Source organism: Dromaius novaehollandiae, chromosome 3 (assembly GCF_036370855.1).
Source record: "Dromaius novaehollandiae isolate bDroNov1 chromosome 3, bDroNov1.hap1, whole genome shotgun sequence".
NCBI classification, from domain to species: domain Eukaryota; kingdom Metazoa; phylum Chordata; class Aves; order Casuariiformes; family Dromaiidae; genus Dromaius; species Dromaius novaehollandiae.
Window position 1 is genome coordinate 92688247 of NC_088100.1, and position 17890 is coordinate 92706136.

Sequence of the window (17890 nt, forward strand, 5' to 3'; positions counted from 1 at the left end):
CCTTGTTGACCACCATATGTTTATTTTTTAAACAATTTACAAACAGAAGTGCTATATTCATCCAAGCAAACACATTTAATACTTTAGTCTTTAACAAGCTATACAAATGAGAACCATCACACTAGAAGAGCTTTTAATAGCTCAAGGATCATTCAGAGTAGGCATGCATGTGCTGTATCACATGAAGCGAGTCCAATTCCTGACACCACGGTTCTGATCCTCTGCTTCTTCAGAGCTGGTCAGCTGCTAAATGATTTAACACAAACAGTTACTGGATCACAGTACAATGAAATAAAGCCCATTTCAAATCATGTAAGTGACCTCAATATGTCTGGTCCAGGTGTCAGGCCACAGAGCCTTACCGATTAGTCTTCTTCTCCAAAAGCCAGTCAGGATAGTTTTTCTCCCCTTGCTTAGTGATGTGGCATCCATACATGTGCTTATACAATACAATGAAACAGCTTAAGCACAGATGTAATACAACAGTAATTACAAATCACAGAGACAGATAAAACAACCAAACAACAACAAAAAAAACCCCTCTAATCACACTTTTTGCATTTCAAACAATGAAAGTAAAAAAACAAAACCGAAAAACATGCATTACAGTTTAAAGAAATTTTCAGTTTCAGTTCTTCTGCAAGAGTCTCCATTTCCTTAAGTTCTGAACTGCTGTTCTTGAGCTTGTTCCAGAGACCGGGCTACTCACGATGCTACTGACAGAAACGAGGTGAGCTGGAAATCATCCGAGAATTGTCAAAGAATAAAAGCCCCCAAAATAAACAACAAAGACGCAAGCATTATAAACGAGAGATTCCATTTTAATAGCAGAGTGTAGAAAAGAAACTGGCAAAAAATTTCACATGAAAAAACATTTTACACAGTTAATTATGTACAGAATAAAGTGTGTATCTGGTTTTGATGACATAAGTTTCAGTTTAGTCGAGTCCTCCTGCAGGATGCAAAATACACCTGAAGCCCTCAACTGAAACAAAACAAAACAACCCCCCCTCCCCCCCCCCAAAATACCATATACATAACCCCAGCTCTGGCTCCTCAAATATTGGGGCTGGCTGGGTTCATTTCAACCCACTGGGCTTTCTGCTAAGCTTTCAGCAATTCCTGATTTTGTTGTAGCTTCCAAACTACTGTCAGCAGTTTCTGTTTGCTCAGTCTTCTTGCCCTGGATGGTGCATACTCCCTTGCCTCCTGAGCCACCCTCTTTTCCATGTGTTTCTTTGAGCCCAGGAAGGAAAGTTTCCACATGCCCAGAAGCCTGACTTGCTGTACTGTCTCCATCACAACTCAGTGACGGCATTTCAGCAGTGCCACCTTTGCTTTCCTCCACTTGCAGAAGGATCTCAGACATGGGAGAAATGCCCTGCATTTCTAGAACTGGCATGACCTCTTCTGTAATATCACTATTTGAGGACTGCAATCCAAGCTGTGACACAGCTGTTTTAGAAATCAGGGTGCAAAATTTATCTTCTTGATTACCAGAAGTTAATGTAATAAAATCAGTAATGTCTGTTTCATCCACTGGCTTGCTAGGCTTACTGGACTCCAGCCTAATGGATGTGATATTTTCTTGTTTTGAGAAAACTTCAATATTCTCATTTAAAAGGCCTGCTCTAAAGATACTGAAGGGTTGACATTTTACCTTAGTATCTCCCAAATGGAAATCAATGCTTTTGAACTCCAGTTCTGCTTTCTGGGAGTGAGTCTCATTGCGTTTCACATCTTCCGATTTCAAGGAATCTTTCTCATTGTCCACACTGATATTTAGTGTGATACTTTCAGATTGCTCAGTGTTAAATCCTAAGTGAGTGGTATTCAGATGAAAGTCGTTGCCTGCTGAGGTTCTTACAACCTCATGCTTTATTTCTGTGGGGTGGATAGGTCCTTCAGAAAGATGCCCTGTATGGAAATCTGCTGATAGAGCAACTGCTGACTCTTGGACAACATCAGAGCGAGGCCTAGAAAAGCCTACAGTCCCTACTTCTTTTGCATCTCTCTTGACAAAAACATCACCTAACGTTGCATCAGATCCAGTGTGTCCTAATGATTTTTTTCCAACTTCAACTACTAATTCTACACTGGATCTGAGTTCAACAATGTTTGCTGTGCAGGAGTTGACTAACCATGAGACTTCCTCCTTCTGAGTTTGGTTACCTAATACTGCATGGCCTGAAGGTTCACATCTAACCTTTTCTTGTGCTTCTAATACACTACCTGCAGTTTCTCTTGTCATGAGACATATGTCTGGCTGTATCTCTGTCAATTCTGAAGCATTAATTTCATTAGAACTAGTTTTTATTTCTACATTTGGAGTATGTGCTAGTTCCCAACCACTTTCACAACAAGAACTAGCCATGATGACCTGTTCTTCTCTATTACTAGTTCTGCAAGTGTCCCATTCACCTGTGCTTGTTGTTAATTCTAAAAACTTATTTGAGGTTTCTGAAATCTGGGGACCTTCACCAAGGACTTCTGACTGAGATACTTCCAAAGCTATGCTTTTCAATTTTACATCTTTTAAGGAGGCATCAATAGAATTCTGCTCCGCCATTGATGCTACTAAAGCTTTTTCTTCTGATGAGTTTTGAGAATCACAGAGCAAGCTCAGACTGTCAGTTTCTGAACTGGTTCCATAACTTTCACTTAACTTTTCCTCTACAGAATGGAAATCTGCCTGAGTTTGAACTTCATTCTGTGTTTCAGGTAATGCAGTCTTTGGGTGTTCTAAGCTAAGCTCAGACTTTACTCTTCTAACTTCCCAGTCCTTCATCTCTGCCTCTTTCTCCAGGATACCATGAATATTTGTTTTATGAACTACAGTATTATTTGCATCTCCCTGTCCAACTTTCTCTTGGACCTCTATTGTACGCAGATCACAGAGTTCCTGACTGACTACTTGCTCTCCACCTGCTTTATCCACAAGTCCCATTTCTGCAGGCATTTGGATACCAGAATCAGTTTTCGTTTCTGGCCATTTTGTGACCAATATTTCTGGTCGTTGTAGCTGGAGTGGTTTCTTGTTCATTTCTGCTTGACTCTCACCAAGAACCCAACTACCTTTTACTTGATTACTGCACTGTGAGGAATCCTCCTCTTTCAATTTAGTCCTAATGTCTGTTGAAAGAGGGGTCTGGGATTTTTGACCTATGGCCTCCTGAACACCATGTGCAACATCAGGGCTCATCTCAGTATGAAGTACTAAAGTCTCCTGGATTTCAATTTTCTCCAGTTCTGAGCTTCTTTCAGCTGAGTGGACTTGGCTAAATTCATTAACTGCATTCTGGGAATCGTCTTTCAGGGAGTATGAACTATTATTTGTTCTAGAAATTGCAGGTAAGTCTGCAGGTTTTGCTAGGTTAGAGTTTTCTCCATTTGGAAGTGCTGAATTTGCAAGCTTGCTGTCAGCTGAGCTCTTTCCACCACTACTGTAGAAAATATCATAGAGATCTTTTGCATTGGCTGTGGCCAAGCAAGAGTTTCGTTTCTCTACTTTTTTTGCCTGCTCATTAAAAGCAGTAGGTGGTGGTGGTGGTGGAGGGGGTCTCACAGGCATTGCCAGCATTGTCTGTTCACTTTCAGACACACCTGGAGCTACTTCATCTGCAGGGATGACAGCTGCCTGCTGGACTGCTGGTGGAGGAGGGGGTGGAGGTGGTATATCAGAAGTCTGAGGAGACTCATTTTTCTCTGCTGCTTTCAAATCCTCCTCTGTCCCTTTCAAAATCACCTCTTCTCCACCGAAAGCTTTTGAGATGATATCTGGAGGCAGCAGCAGATCTGCATTGGTTTCTTTTACCACTGGCAGTGGTTTGGTGGTAGCTCCAGAGGATTTTATGGTTAAGAAGGTGTTCAAAGGTGCTGGCTTGCTTACTGTTGCAGTAGCAGACTTCCTGAAAATCATGGTGGGGACTGGTAGGTTGGGTAAAATTTTTGCTTGTGTTGATGTGGAAACAACTGGTGTCCATGGACTAGTGTGTGGAATAACAGTTTTCCCAGATAGCTTGATTTCAATGGGCTTGGCATGGAGTTTTCCAGACTGACACTTGTTCTCCTCTTTTTCTTTGTTTCCTTCTATACTCTCCTCCTTTGAGATAGCTGCTCCTGAGTTTTTATCCTCTGTCTTTTTCCAGCTGAATTTTCCAAAGGAAGACTGACTTGGTGACTCTTTTTTTGATTCCTCTTTCTTTTCTTCTTTTTTCTCCTCCTTCTTCTCTTCCTTCTTCAGTTTAAGCTTGATACCCATTTTTCGCCCAGAAGAATCTATTTTTCCTTGAGTTTCATTAGTCCCTTCTCCAAGCTCCGGGATGCTCTTTGTTTCCTCTTTCTTTATTACTTTTACTTTCTTCTCATCCTTCTCTTCTTTCTGCTTCTCAACCAGTTTCCGTTTCAGCTCGCTCTGCCGCCTGCGCTCCGTTTCCAGGACTACAGCCAATCCAGCTTGACGGTCTAGATTTCTCCTCTCTTCATAGAGTGGGTTTTCATCTATGTATTTCTGTGGAAATAAATGACACAATCTTAGCAACTTTTTCTCAAAAAAAAAAAAAAAAAAAAATCACAGCTCTGGAACAATTCTGACTCGTTAAATAAGTGCCTTTTCAACACTAAGAGAACAGAGAACTTATTCCAACCAAGAAATTGAGATGCTGCAAACCTCACATACTGTAATTTAATGTGAAGTAGTGGCTTGCAGCAGTGCTGTCACTCTACAAGAGAGTCTGAAAATCAACACTGGGACTTAAACCCAATTTGAACTTCGTACAGATGAAAGATTAGTCTCTGTGTAGTGGGAAGTTCTGCTTGGTTAGTTCACTACAAGACAGTGAAGACAACCAAATATACGTACACTGAGGAGTCAAAAGTAATTCTTAAGAAGGACAGGAAGACAGACAGAGCAAGTAGAAGCTACCAAAAGGAACAACTCACTCCTGGTACACCAGGTACCAACCTTGTATTTCTCATTGTGAGGATGACTTTTCACATGCTGCTCTGCTGAGATTTGATCTCCAAAAAATTCATGACACAGCTGACAATAATATCCAGTGATGGGAATCAGAAACTCAGAGCCTGAAATGGCCAAAGAAAACAATCAGAGAAACAGAACATAATAAACGGCCAGTTTTTAATAAAGCCAAATAAACATATCAAATAACAATGGCAAAACCTCCAGCAATGTTCCTGTTCACACTTTTGGAATGGGTAATATTACTCTCCTTACACTTACAGAATGAGAATCACCTGTACCAGGAGCAAATGCATAAAATGAAGAAGCTTAATTATTATAGCTCAGAAAATTATTTTTAGTGCTTCTATCATCTTAAGACTATCCTCTAGTCAAGCAGGTTAATATTTCCTACAGTCTTTATGTATTTTCCATTTTGTGGTGTAGTCTGCTCAAATACTAAACACCTGGTTTATAAAAAAAAGCAAAGCACCTGCATTTTCATTGAAGTTTAGCAGACTGCATCCTTTTGTTTACAGAACCCACTATAGTTGTCTAACACACAGCAGTGTCTGCCTTTCTTGGGCACTCATTACAAATCTGAACTTATAATAGGTGACAGATTAATAAGCAAAGACTGATCACTGGCAGCCCTGTTTAGACCATTGATTGTGTTCAGTCAGATCTGTAATCTTATATGAATTCCCAAGTCACTTACAGCCCCTTTCTCATGGCTTTCTTAAATTCCCTGTACTCACAGACTCTACCAAGTACACAGCGCTGATTTTTCAGGGACACTTCTACGCAAAATGTATTGAAAGGAAGAGTCTGTTGCAGACTGGATAAAGTACTGCATAAGACCTGCCTGAATACACTAAACCTTCATGATCTTATTCTGAATCCTAATACATTAGCCAAAATTGCTTCAGAACCACACTAAAGAAAAAGTTGCCTAACAGTCAAAATAAAACCCAACACTAGAAGGGAAAGAAAGAAAGTTCTCCCTACACTCTAATTTCATGACCTTTTCCACAAGAACAACCAGGAAATGAAATCACTTGCCATTTGCCTAATAACAAGGTACCTATACATGCTCCTAAAACAAAGTAGTTTTCCTTTCTCTGAGCTACTGAAACCTGCTGGAGGGCAAAGGGAGACAACACTCAGGTGGAAAAAAAAAATTAATGTACCTTTGGCAGGAACAGTTATCTTATCGATGCGTTTTATGGAGTCTTGTTTGGTCTCACTCTGGGTCTTCAAAGCCCAAGGTCTGTTGTAAGGATCCAGGGTCTATTTGCACAGTGACAGAGGTATACAGGCTCATACATTACACTAACAAAGCAAGTACACTTGTTTCTTTTCTTTTTAACATCCTTTTAGAACACTGAACATTAAAAAAAAAAAAAATGTGCAAATATTTACAAGAACTATGTTTTACTCTCCTTCCCCTCCCCTTTTGAAATTTATGAGAAAATAGCCTGTGAAAAAGGTAAAATATGAATGAAATCAAAGTACAGATATCATATGAAACAAAAATCTCAAATACTAGGTCCAAAGTGAACTGAACACAAAAGCCCCATTTACACTAGTCAACACACTCCGGTGGCTGTACAAATTGCTGAAGTCCTACCTTAGGGAAAAAGAATTTGATAAGTAGCTTCTTGGGTTCATTACTACGTCAGGCTCTCTTGTAAAATGTAGTTCTGTGATGTATGTTTTAGTGTTAATCTTTATAGCAATATGAAATGCACTTAATGAAGGAAGCCTGGCACATACCTGTCTATGTTTCTTATTATGCATGTGTGTGAAAAAGTCAAACATAGTCCCACAGATGGTATTGCAGTCTTTGCACCAATGGTTCCCTGCATCATAATATTCATAAATATTGGCCAGCTGGAAAGGATGTTTGGATGACTGCGAAGAGGATTCTGCTGGCTTCGGGCTTCTACCTCTGGATTTTTCATTAGTTGTTTTTGACTCCTATATTGAACAAAAGGAAATACTTCTCTAAGACACAGTAGAACACACATAATGCTCTGGAACTCAGAACCTGCCTCCAGCAGAAGCCACACACACAAAAAAAAAAGTATATATCACCTGCTTTTCAGCGCCCAGGCTAATTCCACCGTTTCAGAGAGCTGGTATTGCCGACTAAGATGCTGCGTGGCCACAGTGAAGCGCTTCCAATAAGGCTCCCAGATGTAATGGCTGGATGGTTGGCAGGTAACCAAGGAACCAAATGAACAAATCCCCTACGGCATGCACCCTTCCCACTTCTGGATTTCACGTAAAGATATGAATATTTCCAGTTTACAATACCAGCCAAACAATGCCAGGAAGAGCTAAAAGGGTTCCCCTAGAAGCATTCAGAAGTTATTGTAAAAGTAGCTTAGATGAAAGCAGAATGAAAAAGGAAGCAAGTTATTTGACTAGAAGTATTTAACCCAATCAGCTTAATCAGATTATTTGAAAGCACTTGAATTCTCCAGAAGACTGATTGCTGAACAATTAGGGAAACATGGTGTTTTGTTAATTACCTAGATAAATCTGGTGAAGCATGTTGCGCTTTAAACGTGTGGTATTTACACTTACATTGATTTTTACAGAAAGATGACTTATAGTGAAACACAGACATTTCAGGACTCTAGACAAAATTAGTATGTTTAGCTCAGAATCTTGATGTAAACACTAACATTTCAGAGTAGCAAAACAAATAATCCTGGAAATAGATAGTGAATGAGCCCTGCTGATATAGATTATCAGTTCTAGATAGTACTTTGTGAATTTTGAGTTTTGATTTACATTTTGAATGGCTAAAAGCCCATCATGCTATCACTTCTAATCTGCATGGCATTCTGGAAAAAATAACAACTTAGCAGGCCCAAGTTGGTTGCACAATTTCCAAGTTATTCAATATTAGTGCCAAAAAATTTACTTAAAATGATTCAGAACTGTTAAAAAAAAAAAAAACAAAACCACCTGCCTTACATGAAATACCTTTCGATAAACAGGAATGGATTCTCTCCTATCAACAACACTGCATGCAACATACACTGTAAATCAAGCAATGAAGAGACACCCAGGCTTCTATGCACCCCACAGACATCCACATCACAATCCAATCCCATTCTTAGTAATGAAGTAGGAAGTGACCCAGTGAATATTTGCTATAAGGACACAAGGCTGACATTCTCTCAAACAAGGAAAAGATCAATTTATGATCTACAGGAAGTGCAAGAAAGGATGTTCATGATGTCTGAGAAGTGTTCTTTATTATTTATAGACATACACCCACCCAGTATATCCTGTAAACACTACCTCAATCACAACTTTTAAAAAGACAGTGCTTTTCAGAGAAATAGGTGACAGCCATCTCTAACTCCAGTTTGTGCTTCTATATTTAGCAGAAAGTAAATGGCATGCAGACCACAATATCTCAGCTCAGTATCAACAGAAACTTGAGAAAAATCTCAAAGAGGCCCTTACAATTTGCTGCTGTTTAGAACCCAGAACAGACCGACTGTTTGGTACAATGAGGCTAGCTTCACATTTGCAATGACTGTGTAACTATAACATACAAATACAGGTTCAGCAGCAAGGGATTGCCAGATAGCTTGCAAATAAACACAAAGACATATACACGTTCTCGCCCTTAGCCTGGTGAAGTCAATTGATGTCAGTGTCAAAAGGCCTGCACCACCTTTTTTTCCTTTTTTCCTTTTTTTAATGAAAAGTTAACCATCAGAATTACAGGGTGAATCTTAAAGACTAAGCTCAGTGTCCTCAGTGCCCACAGATATCTGAAAATACTATATATTCCTGGCCAGAACACAGAATTTTCCATGCTGAAATAAGGAACTACAAAACAGGGATCAAGTCATTATGGGTTTAGAGAATAAAACAACAGAACTTAAAATAATAGAAGATACATTCACACACGCCGTATCTCAAGAAAAGAAAGCAATATAACTTAATATGTTGTGAGATTTAACAAACACTCTTGCCCACTTTAGTTTTATGATTCTGTGCCTGATGTAAATGATCTGTGAAAATAAGAGAATACCAGACTTCGATGTTTCAAGAGACAACAAAAACAAAACACAAAAACAAGCCTTAAAATGAAAGACTAGATGAGTTCTCTGAACCAGGCCAAAACAAAGCATAGGGAAAAGCTTACACGATACAGATTTCAGCTACCTTGTAGGACATACTTCTTTCCCTTCTAACACTTTCCTCTCTGCAAAAATGCACAGTAAGGTCAGGCCTACACAAAAAGCATATACCACCTCCCACATTTGAAGAGGAGGATAATCAATCTCCTGAACATATACATAACCTTTCAGACGCTACTGTTATCACATACACTACTTCTGGAGTAAAAATTATCTTCTGGAACAGGCAAGCCTATTCTGGGGTCTCCACCACTCCGTAAGTGTAGACCATATCAGAGAGACCATAATGATGCATACTGACATTTCTTAACAGAGAACACGTAGTATGTATGTAATAATGATGTTAAGCTAACAATCATATTTAAATTTTGCCCTGATTTGTTAATATCTTCACTTGGTGAGAAGACTAATATGCTCCAAACTCGCAGAGTTCTGCTGCTACAAGCACTCCTCCTGGGTGGGCCATCCATGCCAGAAATGTCCAATGCCAAAAAAGAATATCCATGCCAAAAAAAAAAAAAAACCCACACAAAACACTTGTCCTCTTGTTATGGAACTGAGACCAAACTGCTACACACATGCTGTTCAATCCAACCAGCAACTCAACAAAAACAAGATCAAAAACAGTAAGTGGTACTGAAGTACCCAAACCTTGAGGGAAATTATAAGCACTGATACATTTACTCTCACCTGCATAAATGATAAAGATCAGCATATGAGATGTGATAACAAATGACATTAAATGATTTTCCAGTAAATGTTTGGGAACAGCTGTCTCCCCAGCTGTCTCCTCAGTGCCCTCTTCTCCTAGTGGGAAGATTTTTAGCATACAAGCCAGAAGATTTTACCTTGTTGGAAGATGTTTTCTCCAGACCTTTTGTATTGTCCGACTTGCTATTCTTTTCTGAGGAATCTTTGGTTTCCACAGATGGTTTCCGGGGTTTTTCAAATATGTTAATCCCCAGGATCTGGGCTACTTTGTCAAGCTCAGATTGTTTCTTCTCTGCTGCATCAGATTCTTTGTGCAGCTCTGAAATCTCTTTCATAATATTCTCTTGTAGCCTGTTCACCTCAACTAACAAGGGGTCTTTGTGTCCATCCTTCTCGCGACGTTTTTTCCTCAACATCTCTCCTGAGACAATCAAAGAAGTAGAAGAGTTGGAAATGCAACAGAAAAAAAGTTGTAAGATCTGTATAACTATTCCAGCAACAAGTAAAATACTAATATAAAATATTATGATTAAATTTTGACTAAGCTGCAAAGGTAGAACTGACTCTAAGGTACACAGCATCACTAGATTTGCAAGGATTGCTTTAATATACACCCCTAACAGTAGCACTGTAATCCTCAAGAGAAAGAACCAATTTAATAATCACTATTTTCTTGTGTGATCAAAAAAGCAAACTTGTTTTGTAAGTTAATCTTAAATTAAATCATGAAAGGATTACTTTCCAGAGGTGAGAGAAATTAATATTTACTTGGGTCAAACAGAAGTTTGAAAATCACATAAAAAAAAGAAGTCAGCAATGTCCACAGAGGACTTTTCCTTCTCCAGATGAGATTCATGAAAAGTTGAAAGGCACACTGACGAGTCTTCAGTTAGCATTTTTCACTTTTTCTAAAGAAACACTAAAATGCAGAGAGTACAATTCATTTAACTTATCAAGCTGTCAAAGAAGGTGCAAGTTGAGCAACTGCTTGCTTCAGTTTAACAGCTATATTTTGACAAAATTAATTTTAGTATACTAATTAGGCCATTGCTTTCTCAAGAGTTCTGCGCTGTCCAGAGCTTCAAAACATTAGTTTTAAAATATAGACTAATATTATTTTGGACTTCACCTCTCCTAGAAGGTACTGGGATTTGTGACATGTCCCAGTGAAAAAGAAAAACGGGGGTGTGGAGGGATTATACCTTGTTGTTTACGAAGCCTGTCCAGTTCAGTCTTTAAATAATAAAGCTTCTTCTGCCGTGCTTCCCGTTCATTCTTCAGTTTCTCTCTCTCTTCTATCACCTAAACAGATTGGAAGAGGACTGGATTTTCTTCTTTTCTCAACACAAGTTAATCGGTCTTGCAAGAATGATAGCAAGGCCTCTGTTTACCACTCCCAGAACATTAACCATTATTTTCAAAATGTTCTTGAATATTTTAATAGAATAAATACACTTCTTTCTCTGCATTTGCCAGTAATTATATCTGTATTCACGCTTCAGTGCTATGAAGGTGATTTTCCCTCTTGCCCTGTTTTAAGTAGGCCAATTTATTAGTGCTGTTTCTACCACTAACATGTACCATTATAGAAATTTTAGTTCAAATTTTATAATTCAGCCATTGATATGACAAGACAGAGAATATGGCTCACACTAACCTATCAGGAGCCTATGCATCCATTTTTAAATGCGATATTTTGCATTTCCCAAAACTGCTCTGCTCATCAGATCATTTCCCAAGGCATTCAGGCTCAGCTGACTGCCTTTTAGAGAGGTGAGTAAGATAAATGCTGACCAGCTCTTCAAAACTCATGCAACATTTTTACAGGGGGCATATTTCACCAGGGACAAAAGACCCCAAAGCCCTTCACCTTGCCTCTTGCTTTGGCTCTGCCCTATTTTAGTTTAGTTTAGGCTTTTGTTTCAATCTGATCTCAACTGTATTAGCAAATACATTCTGTGTGCATAACTACCTGAAATTAAACACCTGGATGCGGTTAGTTTCTTGCTCAATAAAGTAAACACTGGCATGAGGAGTTCATACAGAGTTTTCACAGTTTTTCACTGATTCTCACAGAGAAAAACAGGGCTTTAAGTTAAACTGAAACCTGAATAGTTCTTTCAGCATCCTCTCAAACTTCAGTTTTCAAGAGACAAATCACAATTTGTTACCTTCACAATGCTCCTAAAGCTTACTAATGGCTCCTTCCTCAAACAAACAAGAACTGATCCAAGGTCTTGTCTTCACTACAGAATCACTACCACTCTGCTAGAGTAAATGTTGGTAGGGTCCCTAGAGCAGGCACAGCATAAACCAATGGAAGGAGTTCTACCAGCACAGTTAGGCCACCTCTTAAATGCCACAAGGTTAAAAAAAATAATAATAAAAACAAAACAAATGGGAAAAAAATCTTTTAATACAGCTGATTGTTCCGTTTTTTTCTTTCTTTCTTTCTTTTTTTTTTTGCCAGCATAGAGACATCAACTGAAGGATGCAAGCTTTTATACTCCAAACCACCCCAGCTATAGCAGCAAAACCTGCGGACCAGGCCCAAGCCAAAGAAGTCTGTAGTGCAGATGAAGCCCTAGTGAGTTCTGACCAGGTACATAAGTGAGCTCCCAGGTATGTCAGGGGCAGGAGGAAACCACACACCTTCAGCCAACACAGTTCTCCCAGAAGTGCCCAAGTTCCATTAACACCAAAATTCAACTGTGTCAACTGAAGAAATTACTACTCCTGCAAGCAGTTAAAGCTCACTTATCTGCTGATGTAGCACTTTGTGTAAGTACTCCTCTTTAGGTCACTTCAAAGAAAAAGCAGAGGGGCTATTTCAGACCAAAAACTGGAAGTGACCTCTTCTGTTGAGTCCCTTGGATCCAGTGGTCCATCTTTCCATGGTCTGATTTGTTCTGAGGAGGGTGATATAACTGAGTAGATAAAAAGCCTCCAGCCTCTGCCATGTGCTGCTCTTCTACTAGCAGGATCTACCAACACAATTTATTATTAGCATAGCTATACTGAAAGAGTCTCTCTAATGCAGATACACCCTTATTTAGCAACAAAGATCAAATTCACACCAGTCTGAAAACCGAAACAACTTGTAGGAATTTTCCAGTCCTTTGAGAGTTTATTAACTATCATCTCCTATTTTAAAATATGTTATTCCCCCCTCCTCTCTAAAGACCATACAAACCTAAACGTAACTACTTAAGGGAAATACAAAATCCATTACCTAAAATGGTATCAGATGCACAAAGTACAATTTCCCTTAATTTCTTCTAATTTTGTGATTCTTTTAAGAGGTAATTAAAACAAATGCAGAGGGAAAACTGTATGCAACTGAATGACTGCATCCTTTAGCATGTACTTACGAATCTCTAGTACAGTTATCACTGTGGTATTATTATACAGTACAAACTACATATCCAAGAAAATGCATCTCCTCAATACAACCTAGATCCATCCTATCAAGCATTAGGCACCTAAATTAGAACAGTTACCCAGCTTTTGAAAGAAAAAGGTATCTCCACTCATATGCTCTTTACTTAGACACTTCATTTCAATATCCAGCTGACTGGAATAAAGACAGGCTGTGGTCACCATGTGTGCGTGTGTTGTTGTTGCTGGTTTTTAAATAAGCTTTTGTCTGGCCCTAAGAACTTCAGCTTTGTGCTTGCTTTCAGCTGTTCAGCCATAACCTAGGGGCATGCAGCATTGGGGGTTTTAAATATATTTTTTTTTAATTGTCACAGAGTAATAGAGACCAATGCCTGGAATCTTTAACAAAAGCAAATTCAATCCACATGTTTTTAAACCAGAACCATCCAGAGAGGAAAAAAAAAAAAAGAAACCCACATATATCTGAGGAGGAAAAGCCTTTATCCTAGCAAGCAAGCAGTCCAACATATTTTCATGTATTAGAAAGAGCTGAAAGATATACACCAAAAATAACATAGATTAAATCCAAGTGACTTATCCAAGTATCTACAGACAATATACTCACCTTCTGTTTCTGAGCTGCCCGATTTTTTTCATCCGACATCTTTTCTGTGGTATTTTTGAGAGGGTGTGAAGACAGCCGAAGGGGTACTTTGGAGTGAGCAGGAGTGGTGGGGACATGAACAAGCACAGAACCATCTCTTTTTAAATCAGGGACATCTTTTCCCATAGAGACTGTCTCAATCACCCGGAGATTGGGACGTGTGGGGTTTGCTGACATGGCCATAGTAAGAAGCCCGTGAGCCTCTGGCAGCGTAGGATTAGGCTGCTGGGTAGGGGGGTACATGGGCCAACCAGGGGCTGCATAAGCCATATAATGCCCATATGCATCGTATCCTGGAGGGGCCATTGTGGGAGGTGGATAGCTTTGGGGCATTTGAGTGGCTGTGAACTGGGAATAGTTGGGTATTTGATACTGGGAAACAGAAGTGGCTGTAGGTGGTAAACTAGCAGGAGCAGGTGGAACTGAGGGAATGAGAGACACAGAAGGAAGAGGCTGTTCTGGTGCACATGGAGGTATCTCCTGTCCCACTGGTTTGCTCTTATTATATTCTGTTTTCTGAAGAGAGGATGCATCTTTAGACTGCTGGAAAGCAACTGGTGGTGATGCTGAGCGCTGCTGTCCTGATTCTGGAGATCGAGTATCACTCCGGCTACGACGCAAGTCCCAGGAATCCAATCTGCGAGGATCTGAAGAGCGACGATCAGGAGAACGAGATGCCAACTTCTTGCCATGAAGGCGTTCCTGAGTACGAACAGCCAGTTTTCCAATTTCAGCTACACCAATGTCAAGTCCAATAGTTTTGAGTAAGTCATGGATCTTTGCGTACTCAGCATTAGGCTCTTCTAAAGCATCCAGTTTGACAGCTGGAGCAGCAGAAGGAGGTGGACTCACTTTCTGGCTTATTATCTCGTTACCACAACTCACTGGGGTCTTCTGAACAGGGAGAGATTCAGTTTTGGTATCTTCATCCTCATCACCATAAAGAAATTTCTCTTCATCTTCAATATCGGGAAAACTACGCCTCCTCTTCTCCTGAGCACTGACAGAATCAGCCATCATGCCCAGAATTCGGGAGAAACCACTGCCATCCTGACTGGCTCTCTCATGAGGCAGCAGAAAGTCAGTATGGCGATCAGCAGGCTCTGACTTGGGTTCTGCTTTCTCCTTGTGACTTAAGAAGCTTCCAAACTTCTCTTCAAATGTGAAAGTGTCCTTGGCAGTCCCAGAAAGCGGGGTCCACTCATACAAATCGTCATGCAACTCCTTGTTTGCAGACTCCACAATAGAGTCTTTGTTAAACCGTTTGAGAAAGTTCTCCACTTCAGAGGCAAAAGGAGCCACATCGTTGCTCTGGGGCAAAGATGAATGACTAGAAAGAAGAGGAAGATCCTTGCTGGGAGCAAGACTGCTTGAAAAGCCCTCAGGCTGAAAGAAAGAGAAGTTATTATTTACTACAGTACCTGGTAAAGGGGGTATTTACCTCAGAGAACAAAGGAAGGTGATGATTTCTCCTCAAGTTTACAATTAAAAAAAGAGTTAGAAAAGATAATATACAGTTGAAAGAGAATAGAGAATACAAAATGAGTCATCTAGTGACTCTGGTATGTCACATCTAGCACTGAAAGCTTATCCAAGAGAATACATAAAATCACAATCACATTTTACTAGATTTTCTGCTAAGCTTAAGAACTGAAACTTTCAGACTTAAACCTTGTAATATAGAGAGGTCTACGCTTTGAGTTTAATCACACACAAATAGGGTATCATGCCTTAAGACAGGTAAAAGCAACTGCACAAAGCTTATTTCCAGTCAATTCTGTCTGTCACGGATAGACATCATTAGTGCCATGCTAAATAGGACTACCAATAATATATGCTGGAACATCTCCTGAGATAAACATACCACTTGTGAAACAAGACAGATGAGTACAACAGTCAAATCAACAGTGATGCGCTAAAACGTGAGACAAGAAAGTACTCAATTTATCACAGTGGTCCCAACTGGATACCACTCCAATTGCTCTAATTTTTAGACTGAAGTGGTATAGTTTGGATATAAACTAAGTAGGGCTGATCCCAGCCCATAGTCAAACGGGAAGAATCGATGAAACACAAGGGTGTTTTCAGCTGGTGGTACCAAGAATGCACTAGGCAGTTTTCTAAAACTATACAGAAAAAGAGGCATTGTGACAGGCAGAAACCTTCAACCAATGTCCTGACTGTCTGGGCTGATAAAAGGCTCATGGCGCTTTCCATAAAGCGAGGCCTGATCCCAGTATCTTGGGCTAAATTTCAACAAGGACATCTCATTATGTCTCAAATTCTATATACACATGATTCTTGATTGAACTACCTTCATAGTTGAAAGTTTCTAAAGCAGTTTTAGCTTGTATAGGCATGCAAAAAAAATACCTGTCCTCTCAAAGAGGCAAAAATATAAAGATTGGACTTTTCTGTTTTAAAAATCAAACTGAGCTGTAGCATCACAAAGCAATTGTTTTGGAAAGTAGAAACCTAAAGACAGACAGAGAGATCAAACCTGAACAGGAGACTCTACTTCCATCTCCACTCGTTTCTTCAAAATTGATTTTTTGGGCATGGATGGTATTTCCTCAGGCCTATACGTATACCGAGGCTCAGAAGTCTGTAGTGTGTTAGTCAGACCAGGGATCACATAACCACTCCCTGAAAGATCATGATTCAAGTTTCTACTGCGCTCTTCTTCTTCTCTTTTCCTCCTGGCACGGTCAAGCTCTCGGAATTCTTCATTCAGGTAGGATGGGCTTGGGCTCCTGCTGCGGCTTCGTCTGCGATAGTTTCGTGTTCCTGATGAGAAACCTTGATGATCCCCACTCACACCATGCATCTTCTCATCCTTTTCGTACCGTGGCCGCTTTATTTCTCGTCCTCTCTCTTCTGGCCTCGATGGGTAGGAGGACTTCCTGAGTTTGTCACTGTCTCTGTCGGATCCACGAGGCAACTCTTCTCGACGACCATAGTGCGGACTATAATCAGATCGGTGGAGGAAAACATCTCGGTTGCGGTAGTCTTCATCATGTCTCATGGTGAAGGGACTTGATGGTTGATCTTCATGCGATGGGTATCTCTCAATGCCCCGAGGGCATGAGACACCTCTGGTGAATATTGGACCATCCGCCACATCATCCCTGCATAAGAGAAGTATAGAATAGAAGTAGGTCCTTCAGTCAGAGTAAATTAAGTCTTACTCTTGCTCAAGAGTAACGAGTTTCCAAATCAGTTTCAGAATATCATCTCCATGATTAAACAGAAAGCAACATTTTATATACTTAAAGGGCGGGAGGCAGTGGGGGAGAACAAATGTGTTGTTTTTAATGGCACTCTACTTCCTTCCTGTGAAGTCACCTGCAAATAAAGCAGTGTAAATAATTCACCTTATACTGCAGAAGGAGGGCCTTGAAAAATTGAAAGGATGGGTTTATTTCTGTGAAGGAGAAAGACTACGCATGCTTTTAAAACAAAAACAAAAAACCATTACTATCATGTTTCAGACCATGATCCCTTTCCTCACCTCACCCAGTGGGATGCTAAGGTCACATTTCATATGAATTATTCAAGGTATAATTCAATTTCACACTGGCACATAGAACAAGATCCTTATCATATCTTTAGCTGCAGACAAGGACCATAAATTCTAGCAATGTTTTCTGTTGGCAACAGATTTGTAAACAGATCTATATTGGTGAATCATGAACCACTATACCCAAAACGAAGCAAAAATCTTCAAGAAGATAACCAAGAAAGAGGGACAGTAAATTTAACAGCATCATTCCTTTGTGCCAGCCTCTGCATTATTTACACAGTGGATTTCCATCTGGCATATCACCAAAATAGCTTCATCTCTTGGAGTATCTTCTTTTGGACTGATGCCTACAAACACCACCAATTATCATTACTGTTCTAATGAAGCCCTTTTTCCCTACCTCCAGAAACTTTTCTGGGACTGGCCTTTAAATCAGGCAGAAACAAACCAAAACACTTTAAAATTGCCAGCTGCTGCTTTCTTTG

At 39.8% G+C, this 17890-nt stretch overlaps 1 protein-coding gene across 2 annotated transcripts in view; it reads right to left on the reverse strand.

Annotated features, from left to right (window-relative positions):
- ZNF318 (zinc finger protein 318) overlaps positions 1–17890 on the reverse strand; it is a 27941-nt gene continuing 10051 nt past the window's right edge. Inside the window, exons 3-11 of one of the 2 annotated variants that reach the window (XR_010388507.1) lie at positions 16383–17010; positions 13844–15268; positions 11043–11142; positions 9978–10261; positions 6734–6937; positions 6148–6247; positions 4964–5082; positions 363–4510; positions 1–246 (exon numbers count right to left, since the gene is read on the reverse strand). Coding sequence is in view for 1 of the 2 variants with exons in the window: in XM_064509483.1 (XP_064365553.1) it covers positions 1085–4510; positions 4964–5082; positions 6148–6247; positions 6734–6937; positions 9978–10261; positions 11043–11142; positions 13844–15268; positions 16383–17010 (6286 nt within the window). In the remaining variant the exon portion in view is untranslated. Of the gene's footprint in view, positions 4511–4963; positions 5083–6147; positions 6248–6733; positions 6938–9977; positions 10262–11042; positions 11143–13843; positions 15269–16382; positions 17011–17890 lie in introns of both variants that reach the window. The other variant, XM_064509483.1, reaches the window with a different exon arrangement.